The sequence below is a fragment of the Labrus bergylta genome, chromosome 19 (assembly GCF_963930695.1).
Source record: "Labrus bergylta chromosome 19, fLabBer1.1, whole genome shotgun sequence".
In the NCBI taxonomy this organism is placed as follows: Eukaryota; Metazoa; Chordata; class Actinopteri; order Labriformes; family Labridae; genus Labrus; species Labrus bergylta.
Window position 1 is genome coordinate 18,681,300 of NC_089213.1, and position 21,814 is coordinate 18,703,113.

A 21,814-nucleotide genomic window follows, 5' to 3' on the forward strand; every position below is an offset into this window, starting at 1 on the left:
TACTGTCCAATAAAATCTCAGGTATGATGACATCAGAGGATATGCCTAAATCAGTAGCTAATGGAGCTGGTTTGCGCTGAACGAATAGTTTATTTGGCATGTTTCAGAAAGATTAGCCTTTAAACAGTGTGAGGTTTTAATTGGGCTTGTTAACATTACTGGGTGTTGAATTACAACAACTAGCATACTAACTTTACACTGGGGCCGTTAGTTAGTTCAGCAATTCCTGCCGAGAATCTTACATTAGCTATTAAAAAGTTTGGCTATTCCGATTAGATTTATTTTTAATGTATAGGCTAAATGAATAATTTGTTTTTATAGCTTTATTTAATACGTTTTTTACTTGTATTTGTTAGGACCAACCACTCTGTATAAGAGAGTACCCTGTATAAATAAATAAAAAAACAGATGAAAAGTCACTCTGCTGCAGTGCGCTTCTGATGTACTCAGTCTCCCACAATGCACAGCAAGAAGGTTACGTCAGAGTCTCGCGACCCAACGTGGTTCTGTGAAGTGTAGCAGCGTCGTGTTTGTTAGCTCTAGGTACTTTAAAATAATACATTTAAAATACCTTTCGACATTTGTAGCTAAAGCAGGGTTTATAGTCCGAGAGGTCGACTAAAGGGAACTGCAGTTGAGTTGACGTGGCTTAGCTTACTCTGTGTGAAAATGAAGACTTTTGGAGACGAAAAGTCGGCCAGGTTCCTCTTCGACGCTTCTCTGCTGTTTAAAGATAAATGCCCGGAGCTATCACGGTTCCTCATGTAAGTCATTTCAGTTGAAACACAACAAGTATTTGACGTTAACAGCTAAGTCCTTGCTCTCTACCCCCTGTATTGTTGTAATGGTCAAATGTATCCGCTAGGTGGAGGAGCTCGACCAGTGTTAACCATAGACCGTAGTGTTAACGATGACTTTTTGCCTTTACCATGACGTCATTATAAGTGGGTTTGGGCACGATGGTACATGATGTTACATTTTTATTTTCTAAAACTTAGTATGTCCCCGATACAGTTAATTCAAAATATCCCGTATACATACAAAATACGGTATGCGATAAAGTTAGATCTTAAAAACAGAAACAAAAAAATGATGTGGAAAATAATGACATCCCTGAATCGAGATTTCGTAGTTCCCGCTGTGTTATCCTTTACTGAATCTTAGTTTGGCTTCAATTAAACAAAATAAAACTTGGCAGTTGTCAGAACTGCAGAATAATAATGAAACAACTTTTTTTTTAGTAAGTTTTTCAGCATTTACTGTATTCCCAATGGTGTTAACTCAAAAGGATAATAGTGTCTCACATTACAAGAAATCATGAATATTTGATTAAAACAGTGTTAGTTCTATTTTATGTATTAAAAGACCTTTATATCAAAAAGAGAGTGGCGCAGAACGGTATGCAGTGACTCTTCTCTGTTTGTTATTTATGTTGTATTTAAATGTGCAACTTGTTAGACTGTGAAAGAGGCATCATGACTGTTACCTTTGCAGTGTTGTTAAATTATCATCTAATTTATACTAATTTTTAAAAAAACGTTTAAGGATGTGTAACAATTAACTTCAGTGTGAAAAGATTATCGATTACTGATCTACATTCACTGCATGGTTTGTCACTGTATTTGGCCATAGGTCTATGAGTAACAATTTTATCTTGTTTATTTGTTAATTAGCAGATTATATTTGAGATCATTTGAAGACTGAGCGTGAAAAATGCTTCTTATTTTGAAACACAAATGGTTGTGTAATTCTGGTGGTGTTAAGTGTGTTTGCTGCTTTTTGGATTTCCAGAAAGGCCTATTCTAGCTGAATGCATGCCGACCCAGGGCTGCTCATGTGCAGGTGTAGCGGAAAGTATGTGTTGTTGCCAATTTCATGTGTGTGTGGTTGGTTGTGTGGACGTTTTCTGCTGCAAACGTCACCTGCGCACCTGGGCATGGTTGGTAATTACAGCCACAGGTAGGTAGAAAGGGGAGACACAGGTGAATGGGGATGGGGAATTAGTGGAAGCCACACAGTTTTTTAACCATAGGTGTGTGAAGATGTTGTCTGGCGCGTTTCGACTTTATCTATGTTTAGTTTCATCTGATGCAGAATAGGCCTACACCTGTGTTTTTGTTGGTGTTTTTAAGACTGCTGATAAATAAATACTGCAAACATAATTAACGGCGGACATTCCACTTTTTACCCACCATGAGTTGGAAATGACTTAAAATTCCCTCCAGTGGCACTTTTTGTTGTTAGATTGCCACTACAGTATGTTTAATCTGATGCATCTGATAACTCAGCAGCTCTAACTGTATCGTCATTCAGTCTTCAGCTGTTTCAGAGTGGGGTAGATATCTTTTGTTGAGGTCACATCACTTCCCTAACAAGGATACATAATGAGAGTGACACAAAGAAATCAAAGCACTGTAATGTAGAAACTCTCTGTAATCATGGAGCAGATGAGCAAGACAGTTTGTGAACCTTGTCTTCTCTTGTGTGTTTGTTCCATGTTGTTAAAAGGACCCATTCAGGGTCTGAAGTCTTTCAAAACAGTAACGGTCTTTATTTAATTAGCCTTCTGCAGTCAAGTGTTTTCATTTGAATTAAACTCAATAGTAATTTATGCGCATCTCTAATATGCGTCATCTTTTATTGTTCACCCCTCAAGTTTTTGAGCTTTTGACAAAACAGAAAACGATTGCATTTTGTTCTGATGGCGTCTACCACACTGGTGCTTTATTTTGTTGTGAGTGAAAGTAATTTCCGGAGAAACCCTAAAGCCTCAGAGAGTGTGTGTGCGTGTGCATGTGTGCTTGCATGTGTGTGTCCCACAGGATCACAGGTGCACTTTTTGTCTATGCCCCCCAGATTTTCTTGATCCTAATGGGTATTATGGTATGATACGCTGGCATTTTGTAAAAAAGATTTACGTGAGACATATGACATAGGTATGATTGCTGATAAAATTGCCCTGTTTTATGCAGCTTTTTTAGTATTAACACATTTAACAGGAAGCAGCACAGGGGGGGCACAGGGATGACAAGCCCGGTCTGTATGGACTTTGTTTGGATGCAAGAGGGTCGCCAGTACAAGTACTGGTGAGGACCAAAATATTACATTTGGTCTGGTTGCTGGAGGTCACTTCCCCGAGTACTGCTGAACCTCCAACAGCCCTGACACTCTCCCCGTTTAGCAGCCCCACTCTGACATCTCTCCATTAATGCATGCCCAGAGGTCCTGTTTGTGCATTTGTGTATTTCGGGCCTATGTGTGTGAGTAGAATGTCGCTCAGTGTATGAACCCGAAAAGAGTGTGTGGACAGGGCTTTGTTTGAGTTGAGTTCAAGCCATGTCTCTTTTGGCTCGTTTTCACTCACCTGAGCCAGGAAACTTGTGGGCAAAACCATGAATGGAAACAAAAAACCAAAGTTTTACTAGTGGAACCCGAAGTCAAGATCATCACACAAGCATTTGAGTCTACTTTTAAACATCGATCTATTTCCCAGATTCCCTGGCTATGATCAAGTGTGGTCATAGACAACATTTTTGACCACATGTTACAGCGCCCAACAGCTAATCAGAAGAGAAATTACCCTTTTTTGTGCAACTGGTTATAAGACATGGCTGGTTATATGCCAAAGTGACTGTCAAGAAAATATGGAAGTCATATTAGGAAGGGAAATTACTGCTAAAAGACTTAAAGTTGAAATCAAATATCTTGTACTTTATTTATTTATTAAAAAAATACATTTATTTTAGGTTTATTGAACCGAAATTAAATCTTTCCTGTCATCATCCACTCTAATGGCTTCCTTAAATGGTCAGTGTGTTGATGATGTCTTTATTCCCAATAAATTGCAACTGTCTTTGTTTTCTTCTGGGGGGTTTTCATTGTCTTCCTTCTTCTCAGTTTTGGTTTTGGCCATACGTCACTATAGGAGTGTGTTTTTTTACGTGGGTGTGTGTCAGCACTGGTACACAATGCAGCACATATTTCATGGAGGTCATGTTACTGCCTCTTGTCGCTGTCTGCACCTTCCGTCTAGCTGCTGATGACTGAATGTGTTTGCGTTCACGTTTGCCTCTAGGTTACAATTAGTTTGAAGTATTTGTTTTCATTCCTGGCTTCAGTAAAAAGGCTTTAATGACTTTTTGTAAACACTTTTGGAGTTGGCAGTCTGTTTTGTGTTTGTGCGTGTGTTTGTTTGAGTGTGGAGAATTGTAATTAGTGAACATGACAGCTGCCTTCATGTTTGTGTTCCTGTCCTGGTATGTGGACTGACATCATATTGTGGCTCACGCTGCCACACTAATGGGAGCTGTTCCAGTTAGTTCATCGTCATAGATGTGTCCAGTAACTGGAGACTGATTGAGTGGTTAGATAACCAAAATATACATAATATCATACTGTCAGCTGTAGTTATATTTATTTAATTATTTATTTTATTTAATACTTTGACTTTTTCTCTTCATAGAGAGAAGAATGATCCAGTCCATGATTAGATACTGTTGAATAGTTATCTAGTTTCAGGCAATGTTTGTGAACTTTTCTGAACATCGGCCTTTGTTGTTTTTTTAGTTTATTTTCATTGACGAAAATATTGGACTCATAAGAGTTTTGACAGAGCTAAATGAAAAGCTGGGGGATGACCAAGGTTGTTATAATTCAACCTTAGGTGGATGTTAAAACTGACGGTGATCAAACTATTGTTAACCTTGTTGTGGTGCAATTGGAACGGTTAAGGGATCAACTAAGGTTGGGGAATTATCAGCGGGGAAGCACGAATGCCTGCTCTAAAGTTTGTGTCAGCCTTTTAAACCAGGTAAATCTAAACTTTGATCCTCTAGTGGCACTACATGGAAAACCAGGGCATCCCCAAAGTTATGACGATTCACTCTAAATGCGTGTGCAAGGAGTGCACTAATCGACTGACACATTATGTTGCCCTCCCTTGAGGCGTGCCCTCAGTGTTACTAAATGATACTTCAATGATTACCAAAGTAGTTTCCATTTTCTTTTTTTTGTCAGTTACTAATCGATTAATTGTTTAGGCTGTAGAGCTCAGCCCAGCAGTCATTTAACTCTACTCTGTCAGACTGTTCATCCAACTCTGACCTCTATCCTGTCACTCATCACATTTCGGTCTAGTCTCAATTGGTCACCACCTTACACTGTATAGGACAGTACAATTAATTGCCACACTGAGTATCACTGTAGGGGGCATTATTTAATTTTGATTTTATTTATCACACTTCACATCATTATTGCGATATTGAACAATGTTATTGCACATTCTTTCATACCATGGAGGACCAATACCTGCCCACTCCCCTTACGTATGTATACTACTTGCTCTCCTCTCTGCTGCTCAGCTGCTCTCTCGTCTCACGCTCCACTCATGATGATGAGCTGTAGACTGGGAGGCACTTGCTGGCCTCATTTTCAGTCACATCCAGCTGATAAATGAACCCTGAAGGAAACACTATCTGCAGTGTGCACTTATCAACATGGAATGTTTTCCCCTGATTGTTGCTATAGAGAATGTTCACAGTGCTTTCATATTGTCTGCTACAAACCACAGCAAGGACTCCTGTCTGTAATTATATTGTTACATTATAGCCAACACATTATATCACATTATAACACACACACACACACACACACACACACACACACACACACACACACACACACACACACACACACACACACACACACACACACACACACACACACACACACACACACACACACACACACACACACACACACACACACACACACACACACACACACACACACACACACACACAACCCTTGCTCAGTTAATTGCATCTCCCAATTGTCAGCAGTTTATGTGACGGCCTCGTATCTTCAGTGTTCATCAGCCCTGCTAAGCATGCACTTAAAAGGAGGTTATGTCTAGTATGTTAATGAGATTCGGGCAATGGGAGAAGTCTTGGTGGTGCGGTGCACGGTTCCTGAGAGATTGCTCATCAGGGAAGCAGTGGGAAGGAAGTCTGTGGTGGAAACAAAATTCCCCAGTAATCCAACTTCTCTGCTTAGTGGTCTGTTCATGAGATTGTCAGAGCATTTACTTTTTTTTGGCATTGTGAAGCAGTGACAATGTGTGTCACATACAGGCAGAATGTGTTGTTCGGTGTAAGTGCTCCTAATGACACTTTATTATCCAAACTGAAGGAATGGAATTGTAACTGAATTCGAAACATGCTCGCATTTTAGGCAAATAAGGCTTTAAAATAAGCTGTGAATAATAAGTCATGCTTCCTCAACAGACAACAAAATGTTTTTGGGAAATGTTCAAGGCCTGTGGCTGTGAGTCATAATCAGTCCTCTCCAGAGTCCCATTCCTCCATGTACTGCAACTCAAACAGCTTCTCCTCATTTCCAGTATTTCCTGACACCGCTTCTATATAATCTGAGAGTTTAATTCAGTCAATGATTACCAAATTGTTAAGGGATCAAAGGGACAGTGAGTCAGCCTTTGGAATGAGATTACAAATCAGCCGACAGTATCATGCACCCTCTCACATGCGGGGTGGGTGACAATGCAAGTGCAGAGCATCAATAAACCAGACGCCACAGCAAGCCGCCAGCAGGTCAACTCCAGATTAAAGTCGGCGCCCCCCCCCCCCCATCCATAAACATCCTTGTCCCTGTCTTTCAGTGCCACACGTGCAGCAGGACAACATATTTCCCTTCATCATTTTAAGCTGGGGGCTAATTTCAGAGGGACTTATCAGGGCTTAGGTAAAACATTTTCATAAATATCTCACTGCCAGCATTCTAAAACTGAAGGCAGCCGGCTGGCAGTCGTTTACATGGGGAGGGGGAAGTCATTGAAATGGTCTGGATAGTTGCCCTATATTGTTTCCACTACTCATAGTAGGAAGAATGTTTTTCTGCCAAATTGGTGTTTCCGTCTTGTAATTGGTTTATTTGCATGACTCTATTTTAGCAGAATCATTCACTGCCAACATTCTTTGAGTAAATATTCAAAAATATTGAACAAAATGTCTTTGAATGTTGTTTCCTTTTCACTTGACTTGTTCATTACATTATTCCTATGTGAAGGGCGCTGGTTTAATGCATATTGAGTATTTTAAAATCAATTACTCATGAATGATTTTGTCTCCAGATGAATATAAAGTGTATTTACTCAGAGAAGCTTTAATTATTGAAGATTTGCATCCAAAACATCTTGTAATGTCACTCTCATCTGCTCCGAGCATTTCTTCAACATGTTTTAACTTCATTTTTCTTTATTTTCTTCCCTATAGGCAGTGGCCTGTGAAGGCAAATGGTAAGTAAAAATACCCGCACATCTTTGAACAATTAAAAAAAAAAAAAAGTTATTTCTTGGTCCTTTTTGCCTTTATTTGATAGGACAGCTGAAGAGAGACAGGAAATGTTGGGAGGAGAGAGTGGGGGGGGGGGGGGGGGGGGGGGGGGTGACATGCAGCAAAGGGCCGAGGTTGGATTCAAAGGACATATTCAAACCCATGGCTGCTGCAACAAAGACTATAGCCTCCATACATGGGGCGCGCAACATAACCGCTAGGCTATTGGGGCCGTACAATCTGACTTTTAACCTTCATTTTTTGGTCTTTATTCTTTCCTGCTTTTGTTCATCAGAGATGTCCTATAGTATCAGCAAAGAAGAGCAGAATGCAGTAATACGTAGGACCTTGTCACCGGTTTGTCAAGGTCACTAGACACTCAGCCAAACACAACCGAGTCAGCCAGCCGTCTGAGCCAGACAGCCTGACACATACACACACATACACACAGATCCATGCCTGCCAAAAACCACACCAGTAGGTAGAGGTGCCCATTTTGTAACCAAAACCTTATTGTAAGGAGAAAAAGCAGAATGATCGTGTTCGAATACTTTGGGACGTGTCGGGGCGGAGAATCTGTACACAGCCGTTAAAACAAAGATCCAAACACTCAGCTATCAAGTAACTTTTTCAAAATATATAATTATTTGACTCTTTGCTTCATACGACACCTAGAAAATGGTCGACAAACTTTTTATCCTGACCCTCATCCAGCACTTTACTTGAGTATTTTTGTTATACCTGTATATACGAACAGAAATATGCAGATAACGTAAGAACACTGTGCAGGAGAGCACAGTTGAATATGTGCTGATACATTTTTCAGATAATCTCTCTCTCTCCTCTTCTAAGCAGAACTGAAATCCTCCAGTCTGGTGCAGAGCACCTCCATGTGTCCTCACTGTTACCAGTTGCTGCTTCCAGACCATCAGCGGGTGAGACTGCGGCCAAAGCAGCGCCCATCCGCACGGGTGCAGAGCGTCCTGCGCAGGAAGTCCAGGGGCAAACGACTCAGCATGATGCAGAAAAAACTGCTGCAACGTTTCGAAAAGTCCTGCTCAGTACTGGTGAGAAGACAAAACACTTCATCCCCACAGCCGTGGTTATGTATTGTACTGCACTGCAGCAGATTGTCCTCACCTGAACTGTGTCCTCAGCTATAGTGTGTTTAACTAGGGACATATTTTATGGACAGCAGGGTGAAGCAGAGGTCTTTATAAACTGACTTTAGTCTGATCTTTTCGGCATTTGTTGATAATACTGCTAGATAACTGCTTTGTCACAGTGACTACTTGAATTCAGTTTTGTTAAAGAGTTGACCTTTGTCACATGACATCATAATCTGTTATAACTTTTCAAACCCTATATTTTATCTTAATGCATAGTTTCCAGCTATTGTTGCTTCTTGCATTTATAAAGTCATTTGTATTCATTCTACAGAAAGTGCCGGGTTTCATTATGGTGCTCCACTCATCATTATGGTCTGTACAGTGGTCCCATTAAGCTTAACTGTAAGAGCAGTAATGCTGTAAGAGCAGTAATGCTGCCAGGCAGTGCTTTGTCAACACTCACCCTGTTCCCTCCCACAGCCTTCTGAATTGTTATAGAGCCGCTCTCTGTCTCTACTCTTAATGGATAGCAGCAGGCAGGGACAAAACGGAAAGCTTATTTTGGAGAGCAGCCACCCACTCTACTGATAAACTCATTTAAGCAAAGAAGGCAGCGGTGGAGCTCGTGGCAAAAGGGTCATTTGACCCCCCTGCATCCAAGAGAAGGGATAGGAGAAAAACCCTGAAGAGCCCTTTTGGTGATCTGACTTCAGTCTAATGAAGAGCAGCTCTAGTGCAAATGCTGCCTCATTGAAATACGGCTGGGTCATTTTGTATGCAACGACAAGGCACTCTGAACCCACTCCCCACTTTATATCGGTTGACTCTCAGGGCAGAGAGGAAGACAGAGATGGATAGCTGGATGAGGAATAATAAAAGGTAGTGAGAGAGGAGTACAATGCAGGAAAGTGAAATAGAAAAGGGGAAAACGGCAAGAGGCTGGAAGGCAGAGAGATAAGGAAGTTGAACAGGAGAAGTCAAACGATAGACTGCAAGAGAAGAAATTTGCATCTTGTAAGAAAACTTTGTATGCAGCAGTGGTTGTGTGCACTTTCCTGTTCTATATATGAGGACATATCCAGAGTGTCATTCACTATCAAACTAGCCTGATATAGAATTTGCCTTTTCCATATAGCGTATAACTTTGATAAGAACTGCATTACTTTACGGATGCTTCTAGTCTCTTGCTCCACCCTTTTGTCCAAATATGGTAACTACTAGTTCCAGTAGAACCCGTTTGTAAAGACTTTGTTTGGGAACCTGAGGGTTACCCGTTCAAGGCCCGATAAACACATAGCAAGGCTCTAACCCCTACTGCTCTGGGTGTCAATTTCTGTACAGCTCATAGATGTATGTCAGTAGTTCCCTCACTTTATACTGGCCTAAAGATGAGAATGTGTGCATGACATAGTAGTTTAAAATATTGCTTTCTTTATTGATTTCATGTAAACTTTAAAAACTTGTGTAACTCTTTGCAGATACATTCCCCATAGACTGTAATATTGATGTTGTGTGTTGTACCCCGAAGCCATGACTGTGCACCTCTCCCCTGACATCTGAGAATGTTGATGCTGGATCGGCACGAGACTTCCTCATTACACCCCGATTCTGTCCTCAGAGCTATTTTTACCCCCTGTTTTGACGGTCACTTGCCTGTATTATATTCAAGGTTCAACAGGCATCAGAAGGGTGATAGCGAGGCTATACCCTGTTGAGTGTTGAAGCAGAGAGATAAGGCAAGGAATGCAGTCTGGTTTTCTCTGGCTCTGTGGCTCCACGTTGATGAACAGAACACAACAACCCTGACAGGGGGAGAGGTTCAGCACAGGAGCCGGAATAAAGAGATTAGCAGCCTTCCGCCTCCTCTTGATGAATGAAAGCATGGGGTCATAGTCAGGATAACGTGTGCCGTGAAATTGTTTTTGTTATTCTTTTTTAAATTTATCGTTTTATTTCAGTGTGGCCGGCGTCTTCTTACTGTTAGTCACTTGACTCCAACAGAAGGAAGTGGAGGATTTATTGGAGAACTAATCAATACAAGCAGCCAAACAAAATGTATAGTCCTATTTGTATTCAGGTTAAGACAGACGTTTATTCAAAACGAGGTGTGAGCTTTTGCAGACGCAGATAGCTATGCATGCTCGTGTTCTCAGCGCTTTTCCAAGTGTCAAAACAATTCTGGGTTTTTTCTCTGGAGGTGTTGTCGAACGCTTTCACCAGAACTTAGTGACATATATAACATTGTCTTTCAAACAATTTGCATCTGTTCCAGTATGTGCCATCATGTTTCATCCTCGTGCTTTAGAACACGTTCTATCCTCAGTGAATGAACGTGTTGAATTCAGGGAAATGGACTCCTGACAAGAAGCTGCATATTCACACTCACACACTCATATTCGAGCGCAGTACTTCTACTTCACGGTGTAAATCCTCCATCAGTTCTCTCCCTTTGGATTGTATGTATGTGTTACCCTTCATGTTGATTCCAGTGCATGATGTGCTTTCGTCAGCTCTGTGAAGTCGTGTCTCAGAGGTCTTATAAATCAGCTATGTTTACGCATGCTGAGAGGGTTATCCAGTTATGGATATGGCAATCAGTTGTTAGACTGTCGCCCTGCAGGACAGGCAGAGACCCTAAATGGAGCGGAGGATAGTGCAAACTTCCAGGTCTTCTTTTCTTTGCTCTCCCTCCTTGAGCCCAGCACGGTTATTTGTTACAAGGAAAGATATTCTGTCCAGGCTCTTCCACCTTTGATTTCGCCTGATAAAAGACCCCCAACCTCACAGCGTAACACTAATTGTGTCTCACATTTTTGTTAGAATCTTTATATCCTATTTAAACGTTTGATCGACTGAGAGCCTCTCTAGTCCATAAAGTTAAAGTACATCTCTTCATTGTCTATGATTTAAAATGTCTCTCTCATGGAAATACAGTAGATTCCTTATTGACCAAACACAACAACTGTGAGTGTTTTCAGTTTTACAGAGACAGTTGAATAGACACGTCGGCTGAATGTTCAGTCACGATGCCATTGTCTGAAAACAACTTTTTTTTGTCATCCAGGATGAATCAGGCCTGAAAAACAAAGTGACAGAACATGAAAGGTTGACAAATCTTCCCCTTTTCCCAGCAGAGCCATTTCTCCCTAACGCGAGTCCGGCCTCTCATTGTGATTTATGTCACTGCTTTTTCTTACCCTCCTGACCACCACTCATCTTCTCATCTCCTCCCCTATTCTTCTGTTTTTTTTTTCCTTTCACTTTCTAATCCCTCTTTCATTTCTTCTCTATCAACTCATCAACCTGACAGCACCCTTTGTGCCCCTGCTTTATCCTCATCTCTCCTTTGGTTCCAACATCTGTCTGTCATATTTATCTTTTTTTTCTTTTGGATTTATGTCCCTGGCCTCTTGAGGAGATGACAGGAAACATAAGACAGCCATGTCTGGATGATGCTGTGCCTGTTTACTCCAGGAGCACAGGGAGAAAGCTCCACAGAGGGTTGTGACACCTCGTGGGTGAGCAGTGAGTGACAGAATGACAAGAGAGGATTGTGTTTGGGAGGGAATCTGAAACAGCAACAGTAGCCGTGGCCTTGAGGGCTATAGATAAAAAAAACAAAACAAAGGGGACCTATGGGGACTTGGAAACACTCACTCATGTCTCACGTGTATATGAATCTAACAAAGTGCGTACTGGAGTATTTTAAGCATAGTAACACACCCGTACAGTAGTAGCAGCAGCAGCAGCAGGTCAATACCAGCCTCAGCAGTGAGTGACAGCCTCTCGAGAAACCTCCCAACACATAGGAAAACTGACATATCTACAGTTTTTAAACAGTTTTATTGGTTTTTATCCACATAAAAAAAGAAACGTAAGCATGCTTATTTGTTTCAAGTGGTATATAATTATATGCAGTTTTTTCTTCATACCTTCATGCAGCATAAACCACATAAACAGTGAACCTGATGCTGCATCATAACATTGTGTCATCTCTTAATTATCCCCCGTGCCTCTCTTTAATTCCTCTCCTCACCACTATTAAAAGCCACTCTGGAACTTGGCAAACCCTTGCTGTGGGCTGTGTTGGCACAGGTTGAATCTGCCACTGTTCAGCTTTGAATCCTCTTCAGCATGTATGTGCCTTTATCACTTATGTAATTGATCCTGTTAGTACATGGGCATGCATCACATTCCTCACGTAGCTGTTATAAAGTCACATGTATGCGATGAGTTATCCTTTATAATGGAGCACAGCAGCTCTATCAACAACTTGAAACTGTGTGTATGCACAGAAACACATTCACATATATAAAGTAAAATACATGCCTGGTTTTAAATATAAAACATTATGCAGCTGGCTGTGGGCGCACACATCTTCATTTCATTTATACATTTAAATAAATGCAAAAAACGCCCTTTAGCGCCCATTTGCATACACCACAGCTTATAGCCAAATATGAAAAAAGAAAAGAATAATTTAAACAACTGTGTCACAACTTGAATAACATTTAACATAACAAACTTTTTTTATTAAGCTATTACACTAATTAATGATGCTTCACTGTGAAATCTTAATGATGAGCCTTTCATTTCAGAGCAATAATCAGTAGCTTACAGTGACACAAAAATGTGAAAAGTGCTACACGGTTCAGAAACTTGGTTGAAAGATGGTTCTAATCAGGGACTTGATGGCTTAGAGGTGTTTTAGAAGTTAAACTGCAGACACTTAAACCCAATCAGACTAACATGCAGATGTTAACTACAGCGTTAGGATGAGACTTCATTTATGACTTGTTTTGTTTTTTTAGTTTAGCCAAAGGAAAGATTTGATTTTGCATTTTAAATGTATGTGCAAAAATAAAGAAGGCCAATAAGATGCACACTTTGATCTTCCACAGATTACGTCTGCAGTATTTCAAGAAGTATTTGTTCTCACAGTTAATCTTAAGAACTTTCATTTGAATAACTTAAAATTTAATTGGTTCCAGAGGTTCATTAAGATTTTAAACCTCATTCATAATTTACTGAAGCACATAACCCCTCAGCACCAAGAATAACTTTTTTTCAAACTCATTAAGCTTGCTGTATAAAACGTTCCTGTTGAGGATACCTCATCACATCCTCCAGCTTTTGCTTTGGGTTGTTTGGATTCAGACGTGCTGGAGTGATGTGGCGTGAAATGTGACATTTATGAGCACAAACAGAGACAGAGAGCAAATAAAGAAACAGATATGACATCTTTCTTAAATGGCAGCCTGCTGCAGCTGTGGCTTCAGATCGTGTGTCTCTGTGTATTTAGCGAGCAACCTGCCTCCAGACAGAGTGACTAAGTGGCTGCCTGCACCATCACAGCTTGGCTCGTATCGATCCCTTGACTGCTCTAGTGCTTTTTGTTGTATTGATGTCTTCTCCAATGACTTTCACACACGTTGCAAGCAGATACTTGAGCGTATGACTGCATGCGCACACAGACATTTTTGGAAACTCTGTCACACTATCAACATCCAGAAACGTTCTGTCACCCCGTATTCAATTAAAAGCCTCTTATAGAACCCTAACAGTGTCACTCATCCTGTTACTCGACTCATCTTCCTCCTCTTGGGTGGTATCGTACTGCAGAGGTCAAGTTAATCAACCCGGCCTGACCTGTGGTACCACAGAGGAAGACAGGAAGGGAGGTATTTATGGAGCATGGGCTATTAATAGAACCAAGGCTCCATTTGCAGGATTGATTTATGTGGGTCTGAGTGTGTTTGTGTGTCTGCAAGTGTGCAATTTCACTATTTAGAATGTATCCTTCCTTCTCCCAGAATCAGTGCAACAAATGGAGAAATCTCATCTATGCCAGGTTTAAGGTTTCTTTAATGGTACCTGGAAAGGTAAATGTGTTGTGCAGACAGAAGATTCAGCATTTCTAAAGATACATACAACACATACCAAAACAAATGCAAGGTTAAAAAAACTATTTTTTCTTTACATCAAATCCTGGCAGAGTCCTTACACCCACTCAAAAATTTAAAAGACCACAACATGGTTCAAGTGCATAATCTCATGCTGGCTTTGTTAAGTAATGCTATAGCTGCAGGTACAAAAGTGTTTCTCTAGAGTTTTGTTCTGCCCGTAAGGAGCAACAAACCGTCAGCCGGAGTGGAGAAGCTCAGACTCCTCATTTAAGTGGTGAGAACAGTCATGGAGAAAAGAGCTCGCCTACGCTGTAGCTGTAAAGAATAAAGGTCTGACAGGTTGGATTGAGACTTGCCTATAAATTCGCTCCCCCATTCGACAATTTGATGAAGAGCTTTTTTGTTTTTAACAGTCAGACCAACACCACAGTACCTGGGAACATCTTCACACAAAGCTTCAACATCACCCAACTTTTAGAGTTGCTTATTAAATCATCATATTATTAGCCCCTTGCATGAACACTAACATAGGATACATGTCTTTAAGCTCATAGATTAAAGGGTTAAGGGCTCATTTGCCGGCATTTTGTCAAGCCCTGACTGCTTTAAAGTTTAAGCATGCATGCACAGATTGACTCATCTGTTCATTGTAGAGGATTTATGTGGGCTTTTTGCCAGGTAGATTACATGCTTTCTTTATTTTATGAATTAGAGGATTGGAGAGCAGCTGTGACATTGGTGTACAGCGTCAAGGTGAAGTGTGACTGTAACTGTCTGTATGTTAAACAAAACCATGCATGTGTTCAGAGACTGACACCAAGGCTCCTTTATTTTATTTACATGTAATAATTTATTCACTAGTGGTCATTGGGAAATGGCTATTTTTATACAATAAACACGTTTGAGAGACAGGTTAGTTTTTCACTATATATTTCCTGTTTATTTTTTTTTTGTTTCGTTTAATCATATTTATCACAAGTCGTGCTTCTTTCTCGAACCATAAGGTGACCCTCAATTTTCAGAACAGAAATGTAATTTTGTGCAAAGACCCAATCATCCCTCATATCTCCTCCAGCGTGCTGTATCTGTGTGTTGATCCTCAAAACACGTCGCCCTCACCATATGCTTTATTGGCCACTGTATTTGTCTGTGTGATGCCAGGGTCAACAGCCCAAGATGAGGAAAGCAAATCTCTCAGTGGCACTGCTTCACGTGCATGCTCTACATGTCTGAGGATTAGCACAAATTAGATGGGTACACGTGATTGGGGGGATTAAATTTCAGGTTATTGTGACTCAGTCACGCTCTACAACAGCAGTTGTGATGATGAGTCACTCATAGTAACCGTGTTGTTTTGGAGTGGTCAGTGTCACTTTTGTCGACACTTCCTTATTGATAAATGTCTTTGATACTTTTTTTAAAGTCACATATTTTCTCAGGTCAAAGGTTTCTTCTCGTAGAGTCTGTCATGTCAGTGTTTCAGTGCTGGGGAAAGTGGGGCCACTAGTGGTTAACCAGAGGCCAAGAGGATGAACAAAATGAGGTCGTTCTGTCTGTAAACATTCATCCACAGCCAGCGGTCTGTCTGTCTCTGTTTCTTTCACACGCTTATGATGAGGTGATTCATTCATTGGATATTAGTGTGAACTCAAAGCATGAAAATCAGGCTGTGAACTCCATGCCCACTTCCCTGATCTCTTACAGTTTGTGTTACAGCTGCTCTAATTATAACCGAGGAGCAAGAAGTCTTTGTTTGAGTCTGCACAGACAGTGTCTGTTTAGATTTGATGAGGTGATCATGTACTGGAGGACAATGTGTAATGGCAACAAGAATGAAAAAGGTTGTGCTGAATGAAAATGTGAAATTAACAGCAGAAACAGAATCGGTATTTTGTCTCCACCCCTAATTCACAATTTTTATTAGGAAAACAGCAATTCTAAAATGGCACTAAAACATAATGAAAAGCTTCACTTTCTGTCTATAATCAAATGAAATCAAAGTAATTTTCTCTTTTAGATGAACATCATTCTTAGTGAAGATCAAACACACTTAAATAAGGGTGTCATAGATTGAAAGATCCTTCTACATCAGTAAAGATGAACAAACTTTGTGTTCTGTTATGAGGTAGTCAGTGTTTGTAAGTCCTCGTGGGGATGTTCATGACAACTAGAATTATGAATTTAAATATTAATCTGTGTTTCTTTCTGTCTACCTTTGTTCAAAGTCAAGCGGGGCTTCAGCACTTCTTCATTATTGCATTAAAATATTCTTTGATTTTGTCAGTATTGATGCTTCCTTTTCGACAATCACTGCAGGCCACCGCTCCATCTGTCCTTCTCTCTATTGGAAAGTGTTGACAGTAAAGTATCCTTTGCCATGTCTGTGTCATATTTATTCTCTTCTTTTGGCCGAAGACTGCGTGTTCCTTAATGATTAATCTTCATTTTATAATCCCCGGCTTTCTTTACCTTTTATTGTGTTTAAACACTTTGTTCAAGCTATCTGGAGCATCAACATAACTCATCCTCCAATCCATGTTAACAGCTTCTTTTAATGCCGCGATTGCAATCACAGTCAGTTCAGGCTTTATTACGTTTATAAGAGTGTCGGTTATTTTAAGTTCAGGAGAGATAATAAGCTGGATGAAAAGGCTTTTGCTGTTATGATTTGTTTTCGTTGTGAAGCTATAGAGGCGAGGAGTTTAAAAACAGTATCCAGTTATTTGATCCCTGATAGGAAACAAGAAACTTTACTAAAACAAAATGGTCCTGCCTTATCCGCTGACTAAGTGATTGAAGTCCAGACGGTGGAACTCCTTGTTTTCTTGATTGCAAAATGAATGGCTCAAAACTGTTTTTTCTTTTTTAGTTTAATACATTTTCAAGTACTGGTAAAGCAAAAAAACAAGCTTGTAGCTCATACATAACATGACACAACAATAGGTGAGAGTAAGCACAAACATGGGAAGAAGGATATTAAAACAGTATAAGAAATATGGACAATAAACTCCCTTAGCCCCCCTTCAGTCAAAACAGCTTTTTCAAGTCCAATAGGTTTGTTTTTGGGATCTCTTTAAGGGTGTTGAAAACTAATTCTGCACAGTGGCCTCTATTTCTGCTTACCTCTTTATTCAACATGAGGAAATAACTGTAAATGACACAGATCAAAACTGGTTTAAAGTCCTTTAAACTTTCGTGAAACATCAGCTTTTAACCGTACCTTCTGTGTTTAGATATTATGTGTTGAAGTTCACACTTCTGATCCTTTAAGTTGACTTTAGTAAAACAAGGACGCATCCACATGAGTCCAGTCTGTGTTTGCAGCAGCAGAGTGCTGTCTCGTCTGTCCCGCAGATTTATCGACCTTTTCCACAGGGCATTGGTCAGTCCTCCTGTGAGGCCACGCCCCTCAGCACAGATGGGTGGGTCTGCTGCAGGGCTTGTATAAAGCTGGACATGCAGGCTGCTGTGTAGTAAACACTCCACACATAGACAGAAAGAGGAACGTGGTACTCGTGGTCCTTTTCGAAACCCAACTCTCCAAACCCTCGCCGACAGACACCTGTCAGAATCTGAAATGGCTACGTTCGTGTCGGTGAGTTTTTCCACCTCATCAGCATTCAGGACTGTCAGCACAATGCGTTAGACTTGCTGAACTCTGCAGCAGTGCTCTGCTCTGGCCGCTTTGAACCTTGTGCAACTCTGGAAGTCTTAATGGGATTTAAATGACTAAAGTCTGGGAGGACTGTAGAGGTAGAATACTTAATCGACACTAAATCACTCTTTTAATGTGTTTTCTGCTGATAGGAAAAGTGTTCTCCAGGGAAAGAAAGTTTAACCAACTCTCCTGTCCGAAAGTTTAAATCTGTTTTAGAGTAACCTTAATCTGCTTGGATCAGATAAACAAGTTACTCCCTGTAGCTGAGGGCCAGCTCTTCAGTGGGATGATGTGATTGTCTCCTGATTATTTCCATTACTTGAGCTGATGGTGTTTTGTTAGTTGTGAATACTTGGCAGATATTCAGGAAGAGTACTTTGCACCAAATGCTGTTAATGTGAAGGGTTGATTTAGGTGAAAAACAAGGCAGAAAGTCGTTTTTCTCATCTGTTTGATATGAAGCATAGTGTCTTGTGGGGTTTTTTTTAAACACGAGAATACACTTCATTAAGTTCTTTTTTATTGATTACCCATGATTTCACAACACCACATGTGCCTCTGACATACATGTTCTACATTTTTTCCAACTCACAGCCTAGAAAAATGCACTTAAACTTTTTAATTGGACACGAGGCAGCTTTGTCTTGAATCATGCAGATCCAATGAAACGGCAGTTGGGTGGTGTTGTAACTCTAGCAAGTGTGCATACTTTGCCTAATATAGGGTGTTGTGTAATCTTTGCCAGGATGACGTTTGTAATATGTGACAAAGTAAAGTGTTAACAAAATAACTGAACAACAACAGAATAAACTTGACCTCCCAGCAGGCTAACGCAATGTTTCCAACTATTTATTTTCATATTTACAAACATTCAAAGGAAAGATACTCTCAGGGCTCTTTGGCAGGGCGAGTGGGAGGAGCCTCAGCTGCTAACAAATCATCTGTCACTTATTGGAATGATACTGGACATCTTTGTGAACTTTTCCTCAGCTGTGATACATGGCAATAGACGGGAGTGCGTCACCCTGGGCATATGGGCATGTCTCATTACAGACCATTTGCTTCTCTCATCTGGGTCTAATCCTCCTCTGTGTCCCATGGGTGAATGAATGTGCAGACTTAGTCCAAACAAACTCCTGTGTGCCCCAGAGAACAACTGACAGCTGTGTCTCCACTCGGTTTAAAGTCTGTGTAAAGCAAAATCACAAATCGGCCTCTAAACACTGCTATACATGCTATATACAATATTTACAATATATTAGGGGAAAAGGTAACTGAAAACTACGTTTGACTGAAAAGTGGATTTAGACCTTTAGAAATGTTTTCATCACTTTTAAGTTCAGGGTTTTTTTTTTTTTTTAAGCGAGGGTAAATGGAAGGCTCAATGACATACAGGGGTTCCTTATCATAATCCTTACAATAATACAAAAGCACTGAGCACTTAAGCATCTCAGTTTTTCTACCCTGCAAATTTCTAAAAGATGTCTGCAGTTTTGCCTGGTAGCTACGTCTTCAGTCCACAAGTGCATCTTCTGAGGATGATTGAATTTGAAGGTTTTAATCTTCGGTTTTTGACAGTCAAGAGAGGCGGGTCTTTGGTCGAGGTGTCTGCACCTGAAACTTTCTTTTAGATACTCAAAGATTTTTTTTCATTACTGAAATGTAGCCTGGTGGTTAATAAGGCAGTCTTCTGTTGTATACCAAACTTATAACACATACTTTTTATTGCTTTACCCTGACTTTAATGAAAGATTATAAACCTCCCCCAGCTCAGATTTACATTGTTTGGGTGATAGATTGGAAAGAAAGTTTTTAAAAAGCCTTGTAGATAACCTGTCGAATCAAAAATCCCCATGCGGATATCTTGTATGCTTTACCTCGAAACCTTTTCATGTATGAGAGAGTTATAGAAGCAGGCCATGCAATATTAATGAATATGTTCCTCTTCTTGTCCCAGATGGCCACCTGCCACACTTGCAACACAACATCCAGACACAGAGGAACGAACAGGGAGTTCATCACTAACTTCGCCAAGACCCACAGCACACCGGGGAGCACAGGCAAATACAAGACCCCTCAGTCAACCAGCAGAGGCAACATGAACACACCCAAGACTCCCAAAGACAAGACACCCGCTCATACACCAAGGTGAGTTATTTTGAGGTAGCTTCTATTTATATCCCCTGAGCTAAAATTTAAGATGTAACTTTCCTCGACTAAATTTGGGCGGTGTCACAGACATCGAGGAGGATGATGTGTCAGGCATGTTAGCATGAATACGTTTCCATTTATTCAGCATAAAGTGAACTGCAGCAAGCTGCTCAGGTATTACATGCCGGTATCCATACTCATCTGATAGTGTAGTTGTTGTCAACACTCTTTTAACATTTCTGCCAACCAACAAAATATCATGTAACTCCTCTCTATAATCTAACTCTTCATCTTTCTAAACTTTTGTCTTTCTTTTTCCTCCAACACTCTCTCCCTCCAGGTCCTCCATCTCCTCCAGCACTTCAGGCTCAGGCTCCTCATCCTCTAAACCGGCTTCTAAACCTAAAAACTGGGTCGTCCAGCGTCTCAGCAAGATACTCCTGCGGGGCGACAACCAGGGGGGCAAGAAGGGGGGCTTGAAAGATTTTCTCTCCTCACTTTGAAATGCTCTTAAATACACCTTGTCTTTATGCATTCTTGTAAAAAAAAAAAACAAGGGCTCAGACCCGTGTTGTATCCTTTTTTACGCAAAGGGCTAAAGGGGAACTGGAGTGAGTTAATTTGGTTTCCGAGCCGATGTAGGAAGGGTTGCAGTTTGCCCACCAACATGACTATTGCTGGGCTGTTTGGAATGGCACTCCTGGTATCCTGAATGCAACAACTGGGAGCGCCGAGCTGGTAATATCAACTACTGCCTCGTTTATTGAGCCAATGAGAGGAGAGTGCTTCGTTGTGTCTTCTTAAGCACCGGCCTCTTGTATTTTCTAAACTTGGGGGGCTATTTTGAGTTGAATGTTTGAATAAGGAAATGATCCATTTTTTTTATCAAATGGCTAAAACTCAGAAGAAAACCAAACTTTGTTCTGTCTTTGTGTTGATGGTATGAGAGGCTGGTTTACACACCAACGTCCTTCTCTAAAGTTAAATATGCATTTCTTTACAGTAGGTTTATACAATCGTTCACACTACTTGATGTTAAATTTAGTACTGACTTAACATGACAAGTGGACATGTGCTGTCACCACTTTGGCATTTTGTGTATGTTCATACATTTCTTTTGAAGCTGTGCACTGCCGCCTGTGAAGATATTTGTAATTATCAGTTTTTGTTTACATGAATCAGGCACGTCTGCCTAAAACCTCACTGACTTAATGTTGTCAAGACTTTACTCTTTTTCATGTTTTCTTTAAATGCTTTTTGTAAGGTTACTCTTTTCATCTTTTTGTTAAGAGCAGGAGTTTAAATATATCAACAGCATTTTGTACTGCTTGAATACTTAAGTTTAATCCATTAGCTATTCACTGTACTGTATGTGATTAAATCCTAAAATACCTCACACTTGTTTTCAAAATACACCTTGACTTTTATCAATAAAAACTTCAAAGTCTGTGAAAACAAGCTGTTTATTCTTATATTTTGTTATTTTTTTTATAGTAGGCTGATCAGCCTCTGGAGTGGTTGGCCTACAAACTTAAGTTACTGGACAGACACATGTACCACATGTTGTTAGAGTACTGTACAACACTGAGAATCACAGAAGTAAAATACAAAACAAGAAAATGTGTCTGCTCGCCCCAAAAG

At 40.4% G+C, this 21,814-nt stretch overlaps 1 protein-coding gene across 2 annotated transcripts; it reads left to right on the plus strand.

Moving 5' to 3' along the window:
* Positions 1–485: 485 nt before the first annotated feature.
* c19h18orf21 (chromosome 19 C18orf21 homolog) lies at positions 486–21,631 on the plus strand. 2 transcript variants are annotated; one of them, XM_020631690.3, is made up of 5 exons: positions 486–764; positions 7,290–7,312; positions 8,202–8,416; positions 19,980–20,170; positions 20,514–21,631. In XM_020631690.3, exons 1-5 carry the CDS (start codon positions 670–672, stop codon positions 20,674–20,676), a joined length of 687 nt encoding a protein of 228 aa, XP_020487346.2. In that variant the 5' UTR covers positions 486–669; the 3' UTR covers positions 20,677–21,631. The 2 variants fall into 2 exon arrangements, with proteins under 2 accessions (XP_020487346.2, XP_020487348.2); XM_020631692.3 differs by having other exon boundaries at positions 8,205–8,416.
* Positions 21,632–21,814: the final 183 nt, after the last annotated feature.